At 39.8% G+C, this 22,110-nt stretch overlaps 1 protein-coding gene across 12 annotated transcripts in view; it reads right to left on the bottom strand.

Moving 5' to 3' along the window:
- zswim8 (zinc finger, SWIM-type containing 8) overlaps positions 1-22,110 on the bottom strand; it is a 51,961-nt gene that overhangs the window by 455 nt on the left and 29,396 nt on the right. For 2 of the 12 annotated variants that reach the window (XM_084391325.1, XM_084391321.1), the window contains 7 exons: positions 21,550-22,041; positions 21,018-21,258; positions 19,893-19,964; positions 16,185-16,355; positions 15,730-15,849; positions 2,459-2,637; positions 1-757 (listed from right to left, as the gene is read on the bottom strand). The exon at positions 1-757 is cut by the window's left edge and continues 455 nt beyond it. In XM_084391325.1, coding sequence (XP_084247451.1) covers positions 554-757; positions 2,459-2,637; positions 15,730-15,849; positions 16,185-16,355; positions 19,893-19,964; positions 21,018-21,258; positions 21,550-22,041 — 1,479 coding nt within the window. In that variant the 3' untranslated portion in view covers positions 1-553. Of the gene's footprint in view, positions 758-2,458; positions 2,638-15,729; positions 15,850-16,059; positions 16,103-16,184; positions 16,359-19,892; positions 19,965-21,017; positions 21,259-21,549; positions 22,042-22,110 lie in introns of those variants that run through there. The other 10 variants (XM_084391329.1, XM_084391327.1, XM_084391330.1 and 7 more) reach the window with 6 other exon arrangements.

The raw sequence follows: 22,110 nt of genomic DNA, 5'->3' as shown, positions 1-22,110 counted from the left end.
AATGACCGGTGGAGGCTCTGTTCTCCAGGGTAGAGGAATGTTGCAGTATGAGTCTGACATTTAGTGGTTTTGTTCAAACTTGAACCAAACATCAACATAGCAAGTGAAAACCTTAGTCCCCTTATCAACCACCTAAACGAACTCCGGGGATCACAAAACGTACAAATCAGTGAATGAAAGATGTTAGGACACAGATAAAACATAGATAGCCATTAAGTTACTTGACTGAACACACCAAAAAAAAAAAGAAAAAAAAAAAGGGTCAGACACAACACTGGGATCAACAACTCGACGAAGGAGGAGGGACCCACTGACTGGAGTAATTCACTTGCCCCAGTATCTCTGTACCACTTTCTCATGACTTCAGGGCCCGAAGGACAAAATTTTCAGTCATGTGAGTGGGCTTGTACAGGAAGTTGGCATGGCTACACTTCCTAACAAGGGGAATTGTGTGTCGGATTGAGCTGTGTCAGTGATCTTGCGGGGGGGGGAGGAGGAGGGATGATATCTGCAGGAGATTGGGCATCTCTGTCCCCGCTGGCCTCTAGAGCAGTCATGGTGAGAAGGTGGCCATCTCCAACGAGATCCGCTGCCATAGTTCTTTTGTCTGTTTGCCCCTCTTCAGGTTCTGCAGCACATCGTTGAACTGCATCATGCCAACTGGTGTCAGGCAAAACGCCCCGCGGGCACTTCGGATGATGTTCACAAAGTCGTCATAGTCTGCGGGAGTCAGATGGATCAGCCTGTGGTGGATATACTGGAACAAAACATAATTAGAAATTGAAATGAGCAGGGAGGACATGAATTCTGGCCCAAGGTTATTTTATTTTTGCATTTTAAGAGTATTTTTACTATTTTCAAATTTAATTTCAGTTTAGTTTTACTTGTTTCCAACAATAGTTTTGTTAGTTATAGTTTAGTTTTTCATTATGAAATGCAGTTAGTAAGCCTTATAATACAAAGCTCCTGAGGGGACAAAGTGATGAAAAAATATGAGATGGAAGGAAAAATGATATGTTAATGCTTTTGCATGCACTCACAATATGTTTACATTCCCCCAAGAAACTGTGAATACATTTATAATTTTACAAAAGATCTTATTTTTCAAAGAATCCTGCAAAAAAAAAAAAAAAAACATTTAGCAGCTCAAGCAGTTTTCAACACTGATAGTAATAATAATAATATAAAATGTTTTTGCGAAAAGTTTTGCGTTAGTATCCAGTTTCTCAGGGGAACGCAAAAAGTTGAGATGGAAGGAAAAATTATATTTCAATGCTTTTGTGGTTCCCCTAAAAGTTGTGTTCTGTCGCAAAAGTTTCTTGAAGGAATGCAAAAGTTGAGAGCAAATCAAAGTTCAATCAAAATCAAAATCAAAGTTTTGAAGGTTTTGAGTTTAGTTTCTAGCTCTAAATGTGTTTATGTATCTTTCAACAGCATTTCATTACTGTCATGCCTTTTTGATCTCCCTGTGGTTAAACATGTGTGACATGACAAATTCATAAATATTCCTGCTACTGGGTGGCACTAACCTGAACCCGTTTTAATAAAATGTCAACAGGTTATGAAGCATCATGTCCCCGGATGTTTATTGGGACATGTACCATATGGAGTGCATTTCCCACCAGCGACGTACGAAATGACTCAGAGACAGTCTGTGTAGGTTTCTGCTTGAGTACAGCCTCTCGGTCCCTCATCTCATTCTCCACGCATGGAGAGAGTGGATTAGAGCTGGCACGGTCTCCCTTTCACATTTACCCAACATTCATTTGCAAAGATTTACAGTGGCAGACATATGGTAGAATGTCCCTTGATTGGGCAATTTTTAAATATAAGGCCATGAGACTGCAATGGCCACTTACGTAGACAACCACGTTGTTTGCCCATGCAACAACTTGAAACCTCTTTGAAATGGCAAAATAAAGACTCTGAGCCTGCTAGCAGGTAACTGCAAGAGCGTGTCTGTGTGTGAGAGAGAGAGATAGCGTGTGTGCGCTCCTTCTCTAGGCAGCAGCTCTTGGCTTTGGGCCGTCACAGTGTGTTTGATGCTCTCTCATCAGTATGCTCCATCCTGTGAACAGACTCAGGCTTCCCTCTCTAGCTTTAACACTCCAGAATTGTTCATGCACAATTTATATTCAGTGTGGGCGACAATGCCGTCACAATCCAGCCTTGGCACCACTCGAATGCTCTAAAACCCTACTTAAATTCTCTACTTGAAACTAAGTCTAACTAATATAAAAACAAACTTTGAGATGGTTGCACCGCATTCGATACAAATGTCAGCTGTGACTGATCAGCTCATGTGTTGGAGTCAGCGCAAGAATGTAAGTTCCTGGATTATCATCATCATCAGGGTACAGACTTATTTCAGGATTTCATCCTATTAGGGATGTTATTAGTAATAATGTCAGTGTGATTAGTTCCCCAGGCTGAATCTTAGAGATCTGTGAATCTGTACCTGTAAGTAGGCCTGCTGGCAGCGCTGCACGAGCTGGTGGAAGGCAGGAGTGCGGAGGTGTGCGTGGATATGTGCAGGGTTTAACCTCTGCAGAGCCTCCATAATGATCTCCTGAAGGACAAACGGACTAAGAACACCTTTCGCTGCCCCCACACAAAACTGGTACACGTGGTTCACACCTGAGGAGAGAGGAAGAGGGAGGAGGATAAGGAAACATTCTGAAACTGAAGGAATCTCTAATACATTGCATTTATGTTCTTTTAATTCTTAAAGTTTTCAATTTATGATTCTGTTTACATAATTTATTAATGTTGAATTATAAATTAATTATTCATAATTCACCCAAAATGTTTAATTGTCATCATATACTCACCCTCATGTCGTTCCAAACCTGTAAGACTTTTGTTCATCTTCAGGACACAAATCAAAAATTTTCTTAATGAAATCCGAGTGATTTCTGTCCCTCTATTGACAGCTACGCAACTACCACTTTGCCGCTTCAAAAAGTTCATAAACAGATCATAAAACTAACCCATAATAATTGAGTGGTTTAGTCCAAATTTTCTGAAGAGACACGATCGCTTCATATGCTGAACATTTATTTTAGGCTTTTATTTACACAAATATTCAAAGCAGGTTCGGTTGAGCTTCTGTTTATGTTCGCTGATCAATGTTTATGTGTGAATAAAAGCCTAATTTCAATCTGTTCATCAAATAAAGTAATCGCGTCTCTTCAGAAAACTTGGACTAAACCGCTCAATTCATATGGATTCGTTTTACGATCTCTAACTTTAAGCGTCAAAGTGGTAGTTGCATAGACTGTCAATGGAGGGACAGAAATCTCTAAAATTGTATTAAAAATATCTTCATTTCTGTACAGAAGATGATCAAAATGGGATAATCTTACGGGTTTGGAACAGCATGAGGGTGAGTAAATGACAGAATTTTCATTTTTGGGTGAATTTAACCCTTTAAAGTGCCCCTATTAGGGGCCGTTCACATATCGCGTCTAAAAACACATGGAAGGAGATCCTTCTTTCCAAAGCGCTTGCACTCCCATTGCGTCTGTTGGTGCTATGCAACCATGAACTGCGATCACCACAACGACAAAGAAGTTCCAGTAATGGATTTCCACCACCGAAAAACGCTTGTTGTAGCTCTGCTACAAGATTTATTTACATAGAGAAAAACGGACGTAGTGTTTGGGTGCACCCCATACTTCATGTTGACTGAGTTTTCAATGTTGTTACAGAAAGCTCAGTTGGTTGGAAGCTGATTGGTTGGTTCTTGTCACATGACCTGCTGTGCACTTGTGGCATTCTGAAAAGTTGTCACTCTTAAAACAACATTTGAAATGTCGAACTTGAGCGCACAAAAGACGCGATATGTGAACGGCCCCTTATGCTAGTTTAAAGGTTCCTAAGTTTGGTTTTCATGCATAAAGAAAAAAATAAGAAAAAAAGAAAAGTGAATTGTCTCATAATATACATTTGCACATCACCTAATTTCTAAAAGAGTCTGAAAATGATTAGTTTGAAGATTCAGTCTCTCTAAACTCCTCCTTTCTGTGCAGCGCTGAAAACGGTCTTCTCGACATGTTGACAACACAAGCCAAACTTTGTGTTCGAGGTTGGATCAAAGTAGACCTTGTTTGCAGGCAGCCAACGAAGACCATAGGCTGGTATTATGCAAATTGTTTACATTGTTATGGACGATGGAATTGCTGACAACACATTTCAGCAGTTCAGATCAATTCTCGATTATTTTAAGAGACAAAAAGCACTGTCAACATACAACCATTTCAATAAGCCAACTTCATCGCACCTTTCTGATTATGCCTTGCTTATCAGTGCATTGCTTTGCTTGTTCTGTTTTTTCCATAACATAAAATCCAATGAGCCTACAAGTCCCAGACAGAATATGTTGGGATCACAGCTATAGCATCAGAGCTCCATAAGTTATTAAAAAAGATAATTTGCATGAATAACTTATTTAATAAATCAAACTCAGATGGGATGCTTTACAGAGGTCAAGTAATTTAAATTCTTTGTGTGGTGAAATTTAATTATCGAAGCTCAAATAGAGTGAAATATCACCCACAAGTAAAACACAATCGGTAGAACTGTTAATGCAAACAACTTTGGAAGACTGCATCTTTAGATTATGTCCATAAATTGTGAGGAAAGCGGTTTTATAATTGAATTTATATTTTGTTGCAGTTTTGTCGCATTATGTCTGCATTTCCTGTGCACTATTTCCAGGTCCCAAAGTTTTTACTATGAAGGGCCAAAAATAAGACTTGCATTATATCTAACTATATAATAATAATAATCTCTACATTTCAATGCAAAAATAAAGCAAAATATGTTAAAACAAAAAGATACATTAGAAATAAAGATGTGCTTCAACTTAATTACACTAAGGCTTGTTATTTAGTTTCTTGGAACGGCAAGCATTACCAAAAATATGCCATTGAATATTCTAATCAATTAACAGCCCTCTATTTTGATTTGCCAAGCTGTGTTTCAAGTGTGCTGACATTTAGTATTAAAAAGTCCCTATAATTCAAAATTCCCTATAAAGTAATAATTCCCTTTGGGCTAACTTGGCCTGTTTCTCTTACATCTATTGGATGAGAATGTGGGTAGTTTAATCTAAATTGTAAGCGTATACTAAGTCATTTATCGTTTCCATTGTTGTGGATGAAATAGATGTGACATATGTAGCGCGTGGCTTAATTGAATGTATGAATGAATTAATTAATGCAGAGAAAGCTGTTACTCTAATCTAGTCTGCCTCCCTATTTCTAAATTAAGATCTGACATCTCACACTATACGATAAGGTAAGAATTGAGCGTGTTCCTCAATTTCTAGAATGCCTTGTTTATAGCTAAACTGATGCCATTGCGTGTTCAGTGTCATTCAAATAGCTATCAGTCACAGAGAGCTGAACTAAATTAAACTGCAGTAATAAAAATTCCTCTATAAGGACGAATATTCTCCTCACAGAACGGTAAGATTGAGTGTGTTCCTCTATCTATTTCTAAAGGCCTTATTTATTTATAGCAAGATATTTTGTCAGTGCGTGTACCATTTCAATTAATGTGCTATATCCTCCCTGTGTTAAACAGCTAAATGCTTGCCTGTTTGTGAGAGCTCGTGCAACACTGCTTGTCCGAGTGTGATTTGAAGAGGAACGATTTAAAATCTTGATCAAGTAAAGCTTAACATTGAAACTGTGCATCAACAGCGAAGAAACCCTGTTGTTTTACGCGCCCAGAGAAACTTCCAAAGAGAGACAACCCGCCGAGTTGATGTTTCATCAATTACAGCGCAAAACTGTCATTTGCTTGTCGTTTACCGAAGCAGTTGTGTTTACATTGAAGTCATTTCAAGTCATCATTATTTCTAAATGTATCTTTTAGATCTAATCACCTTAGGATGAATAAGTCTTGAACTTTGAAAGTTTAAGTAAACTTTTTCTACCAAAAATGTTCCTATCACCCTATTAACAAATTTGTTTAGATTCACACTTAGTTCTGGCATTTAGAACTGTCATCTAGCTTTAGCTTGTCATTAACTATGCTCTGAAGCAGGGGAGTCTCAAGAGAAGCCAGGTTATCCTGGTATATTTATCTGTTGATATGAAAAATTGTGTACATTTAGCAATATAGCTGGTGAATTATGTATATTACGATGTTGATTAACTATATGCCTTTCTCCACTGACATTAAGTTGTTCAAAGCATTTCTAAGGTTACTGATTTTTAGAAGGCAGACTGAGATGGCAAACAGGAACATGGTTTGTGTAACAATAGCAACACATTATTAGCTGTTTGATAACGTATTCAAGCCAAAGGCTAATAATATCAATTACCGTTACGTGTCCGACGTTGTAGAGATAGATACATAAAATGCATTAACATTCTAATACATCGACTTTGTAGACGACTCAGTATAATTCCCTCTTCCACTTCTTCTGAATCAGTTTCTGCTTCAAACACATATGGCTGAATAAAACCAGTATTTCCACTTGTCATTGTGCAGCGTTTATTACAGTAAAGTTGACCGAGTGGATCTCTGAGCTGGTGTGAGTGAGTTATTTAATAGGCATGAAGAAATGTTTTTCACAGGATAAATGTTTAAATGTGTAATTTTGGTGATCAAAGATCTTTAACCGAGACAAATAAATATTGAGCATTCAACAGCATCCCTGGTAAGTGGTCCAACTAAAGGTGTGTGGAGTCAAGACTAAGATAAGAGGTTTGATTTGTTGAAGAATGGTTTCTTTCCATTGAGATTTGTTTTAGCATTTTTCTCTCTTTCCCTCACTCAGTTGAGTGATAAAGACTTCACATCACTAGCCAACCTGTCTACACTGAGCCCAACACTTCATCACCACACTTCACTATTAGTGCACAATCACTGAAACGACACTTTGCTGTTCCACTGCCTAAGGGGAAGATGTGGATGCCTGGCTCAGAAGCATTACAGACTGCCTCAGATCAAAGACAATTGAACTGTTATTATTTTTAATAATAATCATTATTTGATTCAAGTATTCAAGCCAGAACCACACGATTCAAGCCAGAACCACAACCATGTGGAGCTAGTCAAGATCACCAGTTCTCTAAGCCATGCCTTCCCAGCGCAGCTGAAATTAAGCAACAAGCATATCACCCACCTTCAAGAGGAACTGACATGTGCCAAGAGCCGCACAGACAAGCTGGAAATGAAAGTCCAGGACGACTTCAAGTGTCAGACCACTGAGTTTCTGAGGGAGCTGATGCACACTCAACACTGCACAGACTAGCTCGAAGTGCCCGATGAAAGTGTAGCAAGACACAAGTTGAAGTTTCAAGAAGCTCTTACAGTCGCTGAACGTGACAAAAACAAGAATTCAAGACTGTCCAGAAGCACCTGGTAAAGCAACTCCAATCTGCTGAACATCTACTACAGAAAGCCAAAGCTGATGTTAAAGACAAGAACTCTAAAATCAATGCTCTGGAAGACCCCCTGGAAAGGTACTGGGGTGCAACAGATCACAGTTGATCCGTGATCCGTACGGACCAGGCCCCACGGTTCGGCACACATGTGATTCGCGGAATTGCTACATTTACCCATCATAGAGTGAAAGTTTATAATTTGGACGTGTTTTGTATTGCCAATTTACACATTCAAACCAATTTAAACACGGAAGAAGAGGCGAAAAGCGGGACTCGCGCGTTATCTGCACGCACGCAGAGAGAGAGAAGCACGTTTCAGATAGCGCTCGAACACGAATTGATCAGGGGGGCAGGGTTTCATAAAATATTGAAGCTTCCCCGGGCGCCGCCATTGATTAGCGGACCATCACCTGCTGTTAGCATTCCATTGACTCCCATTCATTTTGGCGTCACTTTGACAGGGAATAACTTTACATCTGAGGCGTTTAAAGACTCCATTTGTCCATTATTTATTTCTAAAGAAACACGAAAATGTATAAAAGGCTCCATTACCTTGTATCATACGTTATGGCCCCGTAGATGCAGTTTTTGTAAAAATAGGCTAACGATTGCGTCATAACCACGTGACTCTCTGTCGCACAGTAGAGAAAGTACAGTATGGACAGGAGGAGAAGCTCGCGCGCAATCGGGGGGACGTGGAGGCAAAATGACAAAGTAATTAATCAGAATACTTAGCAAAAGTTGCTCCTGCTCCTAGCTCATGGACACCTCCTACTCACACTCTCCGTCTCTGCAAGTTTCGGAAGGGAATGATTCAGATTTCTCTTGGCACAGCTACTAGAAGACAGACGGGTTGCTCGCGTCACATCTACGTCGTCAAGCTCAGTTTGAGTCTGCGCAGTACGCTCGACCATCAGGAAGTGAGACCTTCTAATTGACTTCACTTTTCTCCGTTGAAACCTATGGGGTCGCTGTGTCCAGTTTATATACTGTCTATGGAACTGATTCCTCTTTCACGTTTCCTTGCCCTTGAACGGACACATACACACAAAATTATGTCTAAATACCAGTCTCGGCAAGTATTCTCTCGGTTATGTCATAAGTGAACAGTTGAGAAAGAAACCGGATGTTTGTCAGTTTTTTTCGGTCCGTGCATTCGGTCTTAAAGTGACAGCAGACACCTAATATTCCTGCTGTTGTCACGGTGTCATTAATATTAATAAAACAACAAAATACAGCTTTAACAAAGATTAAACTATATTTAATTTCTACAGTGAACAAATAGTGTTATTTTACATTTAATGAATTAATTTCTGTACCTGAATACTACTGTTAGACTTTGTAACTTTGTTATTTAGTATTCATCTCTGCTTGTAATTTATGTATTTGTTCTTATTTTATAACTGACTGCTGACTTATTTTTAACAATGTTTGAACTTTATCAGTTAGGCTAGAAGTTTTTGATGTGGCATCAAAGAACTTCAAGTGAGCTTTAAGTAATAAATGAAAAGAAAAGTTACACTGATTGATTATGTTGATTTTCTCTGGTTTTTGTTGCCTTACTAACATTAAACAGATAGTTCCCCCCAAAATGAAAATTGTCATAATTTACTCTGTCAGATTGTTTTAAACCCGAATAAATTTCTTTCATCTGTTGAAAATAAAAGTTATTTTGAAGAATGTGACTAACCAAACAGTTGCTCGTCACAGTGAGCTCCATAGTATATTTTTTCCTGCTATGGAAGTCCATGGGGACCAGCAACTGTTTGGATAACCACTTTCTTCAAAATATCTTATTTTGTGTTCAGCACAAGAAAGAAATTAATACAGGTTTGGAACAAGATTAGAGTAAGGTAAGTAAGGTAAGTAAGGACAGAATTTTCATTTTTGGGTGAACTATCTCTTTAAGGACAAGTGGCCGCATGTTTACTATTAGGCTACTGTCGCTTTAAGACCTAATATACAGGCATGACACGCATTCGATTTTCTCTCAAATGTTTGCTTTCACTTTAGACATAACCAACTGTGTTTATGTAAACCTTGTGTGTATTTGACAGTATTAGCGCAATGAAACTCGAAAGATAACTTAGTCCAGTAACCAGGCGCTGTTTGACAGGCTTTTTGTGCCTGTGCGCTTCGGCTGTATGCGCTCAGAAAAGCACATTAGAACAGCGCATCAGCACGCGAATGAAATGTTTAACTGGCAAAGCACATGAAAATAATTAACTTTTGTGAATTGCAGTGTCCCATGAGTGTCACTCTACCTCTGCGTTAACAAGTGATGTGAATGTACGTTGCGTCGTGAGATTGAGGCGCCAGAACTACAACTGATAGAATGCACTGTAGCACGATACTTCGATTTTTCTTCAAAAGCAGATCGTGGAGACATTTTAATCGTCCACGATCAAAAATCGTGATATCGCACACCCCTAGTCCACAGACAACCTGTTCACACAAAGTCAAACTATCAGCTACTAAGCGAGACACTGCTTAAAGAGTTCACAAGCATGGAGTCTAAAAATGTACTGTTAACCACCTTAAAAATCAAACAATCAAACAAAAGACAGCCTCAGAGAAAGGTTCGAAAACATCCAGTTTCAAACTCCATCGCCCAAGACACAAGCCTTGCACTGGAAGACACACAGTGGCATGACAACACCATAAGTCCTCCATAAAGAGCACAGAGAGGGTGACTCCCATGCCAATGACCACTACCTAGGGGTGGGCGATCTGACGATTTTATATCGTGGTCAATCTTGTCGTCGATGATCTACTTTTCAAGCGAATCATAGAGACTGTGATCTTTTATGTCCTCGTAATAGCGGGACTTTTATTTTGATGGCTTTGAGAATAGCAGCGTCTGAGCACACATCGCTCACATTCTCCATCTTTATTAGTTATGGTCTTTTTTTTAACAGTTGTGTCTCTTACATTACTAAATTGAACTGTTAAACAAAGAAAGTAAACGGTTTACGAAAGAGTATCATAGCATTTGCTTTTACAGATATTATTAGTAACAGAAAGGCAAACACTATTAATACGTTCTCATTTACCTTCAGCAAATGTGAATTTATATAATTTAAACAAATCTTTGAATATCTAATAAACATTTAATTTTCACAAACCTTGCAGGCTTATTCGAATTTAGCAGTCAGATCTTCTGAAGTGCACATTTGTAGCCTGGATGATCGGGTGTATTCTGTTCGTTTGAATTGAATGCGGACAGGAGAGTTCAGCTTCACTGGAGACGCACGATCAACAAATTGTGAACCCTTGATTTCAAACTATGCTGCGCTATATTTAGCAGCCCGCTATGTCATATCCATGCAATTTTCACTGTGCTGTATGTAATATTAGTGATACCTTGTCTATTTGAAAAAATATGATTACCAGTGTGCACAAACTTAGATTACTGAGTGCCCTGTTAGTTACAGTGTTGTAAAAAATCTAAATGTCTTTGTGAAAAATACTGTAATATGATTACAGAATTAAGAAGTTGCTATCTAAAGTAATTTTTTTATTCATTTTCAAATTATGTATTTAAATATTCATTCAAATATATAGGCTTTATACATAAACCAGGACCCCGCACAGCGTATCTTAATGAGTGCGCAAATTTGTGCAAATTAGTCTGCCTGGCGGAAAAATTAAGTTTTAAACGTGCTCATATTTTAGAGAATGTAGTTAATATTTACATTATCAGGGTATATGCAGGAATCTTGAAGTTAATTTTAATACCTTTTCAAGACTTTTTCAAGACCTTCTCAATATTTTTTAATACCTCACCGCCACTTCAAGCTGTAACCATTTACATCAGTGATACTTTTAACTTAACAGTTTTAGTTTGTGATAAAGACTATACGCACTACGTAATACGTAATACGCACTGGGACCGCCAGAGCGTACATTGCAGGGCTCGCAAAATTTCAAAATCGCTGGTAGCCCTTCGGGCAGGCACTCTCCAGATTTTGGTAACCCGAAATGAATTTTACTAGCCCATATAAAAGACTACATTTTTAATGTAGAATATTGGTTAGGAGTCAACACAATGAATCAAAAACTTTTTCAAAACACAAATATCAACAAATATGCATCTGGTTCTAACTGAACTGAAATGTGTGTGACCAGTATGGAACATGAATCAGTCTGTGTCGGTGGCTCAGCCCCCAATGAGGGTATGATTAAAAAAATAAATAATAAGTAACTCTTTAGTTTAGGGTTTAATAATGCTCACTATTAACTTGTTTCATTAACATGCAGATGGCAGGGTTTTTTCATCACTGAGGTCCCGAATGTGAGATATGCTAGTTAGTGGGGTTCGGGGGCACCCCCGAGAAAATTTTGATTTCTCTGATCTACATATGTGCATTTTAAGATGTTTTGAAGGCCAAAAAAATTGGATAACAATAGCTTTAAAACCATGTAGGCCTAAGTGGGCAGCTGATTATTTTTCTCTCCTCATCAGCATCACACTCCTATTCTCTTTGTTTTTCTCTTGATCTGTCTCTTCCCCTCCTAAAGCTGAGCTTTGACCGATAGAGGCTTTTCATTTTTGTCTGTCAGTGAAAAAAGTAAACAAAGGGTCAACTGATAGGTTGATTTATGAATCATTTTCTCAGATGCATTAATTTACTGAAAGCTACTAGGAAAGCTAGGTAGCCTAACTAAGTTTATTGAATTCATTCACAACATGTACACATTCATTATTGATCTTATTCCTAATACAGGGCCGTAGACAGGGCTTTATAATCAAAGAGGTCATACATTTAAGGTTATTAGGGGGTTTAAATTTTGTATTTCTCGGATATGTCCATTTCAAGACGTTTGAAGGCCAAAAAAGGATAAGAAATAGCTTTAAAACCATGTCAGCGGGCAGTAGATGATACCTGCTCTCACTTCTTATCCATCACTCTTTCTTTTTCTCTCAGTCTCCTCATCTTGCCATCTCTTCTCCCTACCTAAAGCTGAACTTTTTTAATTTACTGAAGGCTACAAATTGTATATTAATTCTCAACATGTACACATTCATTATTAATCTTGTGCCTATATGATGAAAACGGCTTTGTTAATGCTAATGTCCCCTCACAATGACAGTAAACTAATTATTAGTCACATTACATAGGCCTATTTTCAGTTCCAAATGGCAAAATTCTACAAAAGTATATTCATTTGCCTGATTATTTTTGTCATTTGTTTCACATTTATGACCTAAAAAATCTGTCAAATATGAAATGTTTAGTTTAGCTACTTACATCTTATCTCGCACTTGACCGTAAACTGAAGCGTCGAGTCGCTCTGCTCTAATTCGCGCTCAGCAGCTTCTTGTGAACATAAAGCCCGCCTACTGTGATTTGATTGGTCATCTCAATATTCTGACATTGACGAGCACCGCAGACCAATGAGACTCAGATGAACACACACACACCCTGTCCTCTCTGTGTCTGACGTGCTCGGCGCCGCTTCGGATTGAAGATGAAGAACGCGCTGAATCTGATTATAACAAGACTGAAGCGAACACTATTTCAGATAGCCCGTCGGGCAGGCTGGTTATGCATTTTGGTAGCCCGACTGGAAAACACAATAGCCCCGGGACGTCGGGCAGGCGATTTTGCGAGCCCCGCATTGTGCTTTTGAACTTCCGCCCGACTGCCCGCTCTGGTGCTCTCAGTAGCCAACAATAGCCTAGTTTTTTATGTACCTGTTCGTTTTTTTTTTTAAATGACTAAATTCACACACTTTTACGATGTTTTTGGGATTCAAACTGTTGGACAGCTAATTCAGAAAAAAATACTTTAAAAATGTAAGACTTTATAAAGCCGTGATAAGACTTTTTAATACTTTTTAAGGGTCTTAATTTTCCCAAAATTGATTTATCACCTTTTAATACTTTTCAAGACCCCGCGGATACCCTGATTATTAATGATTTATCATATCCACCCATGACCCACCTGCAATTAATCAGAATGTTTTTTTTATTACTTGACCCGCCCGATCCGCGGATTATCCGCAGCGCTCACGGATTTAACCGCGATCCGCGCATCACTAATACTCTGCTCTTTAAGATATCGGCATCGCTATCCGTGCATCACTAATACCCTGCTCTTTAAGATATCGGCATCGGCCATTAAAAAACTAATATCAGTCGACCACTAGTTTAATGACTATATTGACAACTGATTGTTTAATGCAGTACTGTGTTTTAAATTGTGCAAATAGATAAAGTCCATAGGCTTGTTCCAGTCTGGATACTCTCGATAGATATCTCAAAATTGGAAAGATCACGATTCAAATCATAGATTGTGATTGATTGTTATAAGATCATGATATGAAAATTTGGGAAGATCGCCCACCCCTATACCTACTACACAAACTGCTGGGAAGTGTCTTGGGACCAGCCATACTTCTCAAGAAACCCAAAAGACCGAAACAACTGGAAACCTAGCTGGACATCCAAAGGTGATCAACCAATGCATTCAAAAGCATCCAATGTGGGTAATCGACGACGAAACCTACCTAGACACCATTCAGTTAAGCACAGCACTGAGGATGCCCAAGAACGAGAAAATATACAATAAAAGACATGGAACCACTAATGAAGCAACTGAAAGTGTTCATCGAAAACAAGCTAAACATGGATGAGCACCAAGATGAGTCATGCTCGTTATGACTAGCGATGGAACGGCCAATGATCATCTGGTACACCTTCATAATGAAGCTGATTGTTCCACCTGTTCTACAACAACACAAAACAAAGGTGTCTCTCACAGCCAACCACCAACAAAAACCCAGAGGTACCAGAGAAACCAGTCCTGGTTACGCACCACTCACAAAGAAACCACCAAATGAGCACCAAAATCAAGAACCATGTTTATGCAACAGTAACCACAATAAGCATAGAAGGTCAGAAAGTCTGCCACCACCAGAAGGCATCACAAGAGGAATGCAATGTAGGAGACAAAGTTTTGCACTACAGCTCTACACAGCCATGCCAAACTACCTCCCACTGTCTGCCAAAGAACTTCCTGCCTTACTGGAGTGACTCCCATCAGATCATGGATGATCCCTTGTCCAAGGCAAAGATGCAAAAAGTCAATGTAAACTCAACTGGGAATAAACATGGGTCAAACCTACAAGAAAAGTGGGGATCAACACAGGCTGAAACAGATCTGACCCTACCCTACACTGGAAAACACTTCTTCCCACAGGTAGAAACTAGCTTCAGAAAGGAAACATGTAACTATCCACCCAACAAGTAAAACACCTAACATTAAGTTAAGGAGGTACATGACACCTTAGCTGTGCAACTGTAGTTGTAAGCCATACCAGAAAACACTCTCAACTGATTTGTTTTGTTTCGTCTCTTCCTTTATTAGGTAAAAAGGCTGTCTACCCCATAAGGGTCAAGGTAAGTATATTAAGATTGACGCAACACACCTAATATCTCTAATATCCTAATATCCACCTTAAAATCAAATGTGAGAGAGCGAGAGCTCCATGCACATCCACATTTTTACCACAAATTATGTCACCAGAAAATTAAAGGTAAACGGTCTCAACCTAGAACAATTTCTCCCAAGACACCATTTCAGGCATGAAAAGACGAATCAACGAACCTGAAAACCAAGGACGCCGACAAATTGCTAATAAATAGTGCTAGTGTGCTAATAAATAGAGTTTTCACTATAGTTTGGATATTACTATCCGCGACAGAGTTTATAGTTATGGCCCATTCAAATGAACGCTGGACGATTCTATGTTCGGCTGTAAAAATAAGTAATTCTTTCCAAATTCCCTATAAATTAATGAATAATCCTTTGAGCTAAATTGACCTGTTTCCAAGCACACACACTGTTTATATACTAACTTAGCAAAAACATTTTAAGTATTTAACCCAGAATATACTTTTAAAGGAAGCTTGTGGAGGTCCATGTCATTACCTTCTGATAATACACATCTATACACATCTACACATACACATCTTGGAGGGGACCATTAGCAATATAAGAATACAAACAAGCCATTTTATAAGATGCCTAACCAAAACATGGCATATTTTCTACTTCTACATTCTCAATTGTAATATTTAATCCCATTAACTGGCAACATGCGCACAATCAGCATGGGATAAAGCTCAGAGTAACAAGACAGACATCAGGATGTCAATAACTCTGCTGGAGAGTCACCTCTTATCCGCTGAAGGCATGGTAAACTGCCAACATATAATTTATAGTCTATTTTAACTATTATAGCAGGTAACAGGAAATAAAATGGAATTTTAGAAAACTGTTTTTCCTAAAAGCCAAATTGCAAAGATAAATGGGCATACCAAGACGTGCAGCCAGGCCCAACAGCCATTTGACGTCTTCTGTGTATGGGGGACTACGGGAAAAGTTGTTCGGATGATCGTTGTGGGCCCTCCTTCCCAACATCTCCAAGGCCAGCATACCTAAATAAGGACAGGAACATTTCGCCATCAACACTCTGTACTGTACGACACTGTACTGATCAAGTATTGAATTGACACATGCACCCAAACATCCTAATCTCCAGGACTTATGAGTACTGATAGAACGGAAATCATGCCTTAATTAATATTTCTCACTGTGAGAGTTCTTTGTGAGTCCTGCAACATGGACACAACCGACCTCTCCCTCACCTCTCTTGATAATTAATCACCACAATTCAGGACCAGATGGATCCTAATGGGTGCAAAACAGCAACATAAGGACAGGCAAGCCATGCCCTAATGGATCTATGTAATTAGAAATCAAGCGTCCTTACCGACTCTGTAGGCCGAGTGGAGGTAGTGCAGGCCCTGCTGGCTGATTGGTTGACTGTGCTGCTCGTCTTCCACAGGGAATGGTGCACTGACCAGCGAGGCGGGCTGGGACGAGAGTCCTGGAAGAGAAGTCCCCTGAATGGCCTGGATGGTGGCGCCTGAGTGTACTCCTGCTGCTGGGCAAAAAAAGGGGAGAGGATGTTCAGGGGTGCCTATGAATTTGCAAACTGTCCAATGCCTTCCCAACAATTTCTGGAAAACTGGTAAGAACTGTAATGCACTTTTGTCTGCACTGAGTTTAAGGTGCACTAAAGAGCTATGTTTAAACTAAATAACTCAACTATGTAACTATGGTCTATGCTTTCAAGATGATGCCTCAAACGGCCGCCTCTGTGTGGAACTCTCCAGTTGTTTTACTGTATTTGTTAGTTTGTCCTAGCCTGGGTTTCCCCATACTGCCTTGCTCGCAGCGCAATTTTATTCACGCTGCTATGCAGTCTGGACACCATGGACCAGATTTTCCCCTGAAAAAGGGAACCAATCACAGAACGGGGAGGGAGCAGCAAGACGATGACGACACCGAAGCAGTTTGTTTATATCTATGAATCCAACATGGCATCAGACTCGACGTTACCTTCTACCCTCATGTTTATCTTGCACAAACGGTAATATTCGCTTAACGCCATCGTGCACAAATAAATCTTTGACCCATCGTCTTTTTCCTCGTTGAATTTCTGTCACTCTACATACGTCATCTGGTATAATTGAAGTGATTGGCTATGAGCTACGAACAGGCGCATTTGATAGACATTCATAGCGCCCAATAAACGGCTCTGGGCATTCGTAAACCACGCCTCAAATACGAGAAAATGAACACGTGGTTCCCAGACCAAGTCTCAAATGAGACTTGGTCTGACGTTAGCCAGGCTAAGTTTGTCCAGTTTTTTGTTTTTCTTAATCAGTTTCACCAGGGATGAACTGCAGAATATTCGGCAGTACACACTACCCAATCTTCTATAGGTTTTTGACAAGACGTTTTGCTGAACATTGTAGTTTGAGGAGCAGCAGCGCTGCCCAAGCGCTCTAGGACACACAAGCGTGGGAAGTGAGCCGGAAATCTAGTCAAACTCAGACATCACGGCTTTAGAACCACGCTGCCTAGTATCCATCTGGTAAATCTCCGCTCTCTACCCAACAAAACGGACTACCTTCTCTCCTGAATCAAATAAGGACTTTTCAAACTCTACAGCTCTGTGTTTCACAGAAACGTGGCTGAATAGAGCAATTCCGTTTTCCTCTTTCATCCTCGTAAGTGTTTACATTCCATAGCAAGCGCATGTGAGTACAGTGCTGCAAAAGCTGGCTGATCCGATCACAGAGCAGCAACACCCGGACTCTCTTATTATTATTCTTTGTGACTTTAATCACGCAAACCTCACCATTGAACTGCCAAAATACAGACAACACATTACATGCCCAACCAGAAAAATATATATATTTTGAACCACTGCTACACCACAATAAAGGATGCATATCGGTCCATCCCTAGAGCAGCTTTAGGACTCTCTGATCACTGTCTGGTTCATCTTATACCGACCTACAGGCAGAAACTGAAATCAGCTAAACCTATAGTAAGGACTGTTAAAGGATGGACTAAAGAAGCAGAGTGGGATTTAAAAGCCTGTTTCAATTGCACTGAATGGACTGTTTTTGAAGCTGCTGCCACTGATTTGGATGAACTCATAGATTATGTCACACCATACATCAGTTTCTGTGAGGATATGTGCATTCCTACCAGCACTTATTTAACATACAACAACAACAACAACAACAACAAACCATGGTTCTCAGCGAAACTCAGCTTCGCCAGGCCTAAGATGATGCCTACAGGAATGGGGAAAAAAAATCATGTACAATCAGGCCAAAAACACACTGACAAAAGTGAATAGAGTGGCTAAAAGGAGACATCACAATCTACGACACCATCCCCCAATTCTGTAGGGAATCAACAACTGGCCGATGACCTGAATGATTTCTACAGCAGATCTGAAAATCAAAGTCACACCCCACACCCACTCTAACCTCACTCTCCCCCCTTCTGCACTTCAGATCAGTGAAGAGGATGTGTGTCAGGTTGGGAAACAGAAGACAAAGAAAGCACCAGGCCCAGGCAGTGTCTCACCAGCCTGTGCTGTCCAGCTGGCCTTCATCTTCTCGCAGATCTTCAACAGATCACTGGAGGAAGTCCCTTCCTGCTTCAAATGCTCCACCATCGTCACCATCCAAAAATGCAGACCTGTCGCTCTCACGTCTGTGGTCATGAAAGAGTCGTTTGAAAGACTGGTGCTGGCACACCTGAAGGACATCACAGGACCCCCTGCAGTTTGCTTATCTAGCAAACAGGTCAGTGGATGATGCAATCAACATGGGACTGCATTACATCCTGCAACATCTGGACAAACCAGGGACTTATGCAAGAATCCTGTTTGTGGACTTCATCTCAGCCTTCAACACCATCATCCCAGCAGTCCTTCAGACTAAATTAACCCAGCTCTCAGTTCCTAGCTCTATTTGTCAGTGGATCACCAGCTTTCTGACAGATAGGCAACAGCTAGTGAGGCTGGGGATATTCACATCCAACACCTGCACAATCAGCACTGCGGCACCCAGTGATTGGAACTTTTTACAAAATGGAAGAAACAATTTGTTAATTTTTTAATTTTTTTTGATGATGTGTTTTTAATGTTTTTTTCTTTTTCTTTTTCTTAATTATTTCTTTTTTCTTTTACTTTTTTGATAATGTTGTGCTGCTTATCTTGGCCAGGTCATTTCTGTAAAAGAGACTTTAATCTCAGAAAGTTTTATCTGGTTAAACAAAAGGGCAAATAAATGAACAGTTAAATGCACCCACTGGGCAATGATAAATATGTGCGCAATACCATTTATATTTATTTTGACATTAACCTACCTCTTATTCCATTCCCTGTTCATTCTTTTCTATTCTGTTATATATAGCACACCTGTACAATTTTTTCTATTTTTGTTTATTTATATATTATACTGTATGTATATATGTATATTATTCATATATCTTTATTTTTTATTTTACTACCTGTGAAATGTTGTTGTCTCTGTGTACTGGAAGCTTCTTCTGTCACCAAAACAAATTCCTTGTGTGTGCAAACATGGTAACTGGTAACTAGTTTGTTGCACTAGCCTTGAATTATGTATATTGAGGGCACTGTGACGAATTGCTGTTTCTTATTTGTAATTTGCTTCAGTTAAAATTGTCTTTAAGCTACATTAATAAAATGTAATTTTGTACATGTAATATTGGTCACCCATGATTAAATAATATTGACAGACATCTCATAATTCAGGCATGTGATTGGCTAAGGACAAAAAAGCAGGAAAATATACTGAGACAGTTCACGGCACAAAGCGAAGAAATGTCGAGCACACAAATCCTAGTGTCTATCTGTCCAACAGTTTATTGATCATTTGTTTCTTCACAGTTTTAAATTCCAGTTATTGTGCGTTTGATGCTGATTCATAGTCCTTGTGATGTGTGATCTAACAGGCACACGGTAGTGAGTCGTTTAAAAACAGCAACAAACTCCAACAAAATAAAGTCATTTTATGCAAATCCACAGCCTTTTCTCTACAGATCAAGCATTATAATGTGAATATCATATTGGAGAGAGTTTTACCGTGAATGTATGCTGCTGTAACCGGAAGAGGCGCGTGCGCTGTTTGAATACTGAATGGAGAATGATTGACAGCTGCAGAGGAGGAAAAACGAGTTTTCGTAAACTTTAATGATGTAAATAGACTTCTGTCCCTCACATTAAGCTATGAAATAGGCTTCAGATGAATTTGTCACCCAAACTGACGTGAAAAAAGCGGGAGGCGCCAAAAAGCGCACTATTTGCATCCCTGTTGCGCGGGGACGGCGATTGTGGTTCCGTCCCGGGTTACCATGGTGACGGCTGTGAGATCCGATTATTGATTTTTTAACAGATCTGCATGATTCACGTAGGTCACATTTTCAGGTCGGAAAATCCGGAATTCCGGATTAATCCGGAAAAATCACATCCCTGATATTAGATCCATTTTTGATTCAGGGAGTCACAATCCAATTCTAAAGTGATTCCTGGTGCATTGAAATGTTTTCTTACTGACTATTCTGTTATGTAAAAACAATTTTGTCAACGTGAGGTGTGTCTCTTGTGTTGTCCTGTGACAGTAGAGTTTATGCTTGAATTCAGAGGAAATTACTTAATCCACACTAAATCCAACTTTTTTTTTTGTTGGTGTGGTTGCTGAAAAACACTGAGGCCATTTACATTCCTTATAAATGAGCTATGAACAAAACATATCCATAAAATGTAATAAATTATTCTTCAAGATCAGCAACATTCACACTTGTATGAACTTCATATGACACTTGTTTGCAGCACGCAAGATGTGAACTGCCACTCACTGGTAATGCAGTGAGCAGTAATAGTGACAGGATGCAAGTAAAATTGTCAATCTTGAAAGGCTAAGCGAACTAGATAGTAAATGAGTGTCTAACCAACTGTTTAAAAATACCATAATTTTTTGCATTCACATATGCTCCAATGAGATGGCCTTAAATAGTCGTTATATTCTAAGTTCAAATAATTTTAAATGCAGATAACAAATTTGACTAAAGTAGTGTTAATTTCCTGCAAATTGCTGTATATTGTAAAACTGCATTTATTCCGAATTATTTTAAATAACATTGGATATTATGCAGAAAGTTGTGTTCATGTTAAGATGGAATTGAAATTCTACAACCAACTTGTCCTTACCTGCCACAGTAGTGCTAAGAGGCAGGGCTGCCTCTGCAGTATGGTATGGGTGGACAGCGATCTGAGTCATGGACGGCACTGGAACGCCAGGGAAAGTGACAGCGGTCGCTGCCATAGGAGGATGAGGGCCAGTGGCCACAGAAAATGGGTACTGAGCACCAATAAAAGCAGGGTGCATTCCCTGAGAAGACAAACAGATGCTCTTAAAACCAGCTTGATACGCCTTCCTCGAGTCATATACCTGCCATTGAAAAATTAAAACCACAAAATTAAGTTAAACCAAGGGCATAGCAGTAAAGATCATTATACATGTATAAACAAACTAGTATGAGTCTCTCCATTTATATTCTGCCAGGAATGTCATGCTATGCATCAATGACTGCCAAGTAAGCGTCTGCATTAGAGCTTAAATTTAGTATTAATTACCTTCAGTTAAATGCAGACAAATAATACAACAGACTGGAATAAAAATGCTAAGCACAGGTAATTGAAACCCATAATCATTTCAATAGGAAATGAACAGAGCTCATACCTGTGGGTAGGCTGCCCCAGAGACGGGGAAGACGGCAGGACGGGGGACATGTTGAAGCGGGTGGCCCAGGTACTGCGGGGTGCAGACGGTGGGCAGATGGGTTTGGATGGTGGTGTAGGGATGCAGACCTGCCGTGTGTGCCATGGCTGAGCCCGGCAGCGCATGTGACTGGTATATGGTGGAGCCGACGGAAATGACAGGTACTACGGCGGCTGCCGTCACTGTCGTAGTTACAGCCGAGACACCTGATGAATCCAAGACTCCGGTGTTATCCAGGATACCGCAGCCTCCCTCGGGTGCCGTTCTCCTTGCTCCACCGTTGGCCCCGCAGCGGCCGGAACCCTCTCGTTGGGCCCCTGAACCACCACCCACTGTTTGCTCGTACAGCCAATACCACTGGTGAGCCACCTCGAACAAGACCTCAGGATATACACCGCCTCCCTTTGCAGCCTCCTCAACAGCCATGCAAGCTTTCTCCAGCATCACATTATCCTGAAGAGAGAACAAAGCAGAAAAGTGTTGATTAAAAGCAACAAGCAGATGATTTTTATAACATTAGAT

Source organism: Rutilus rutilus, assembly GCF_951802725.1.
Source record: "Rutilus rutilus genome assembly, chromosome: 20".
In the NCBI taxonomy this organism is placed as follows: domain Eukaryota; kingdom Metazoa; phylum Chordata; class Actinopteri; order Cypriniformes; family Leuciscidae; genus Rutilus; species Rutilus rutilus.
The sequence above is the reverse complement of the archived record's forward strand: the minus strand, read 5'-3'. Positions and strand labels throughout refer to the sequence as shown.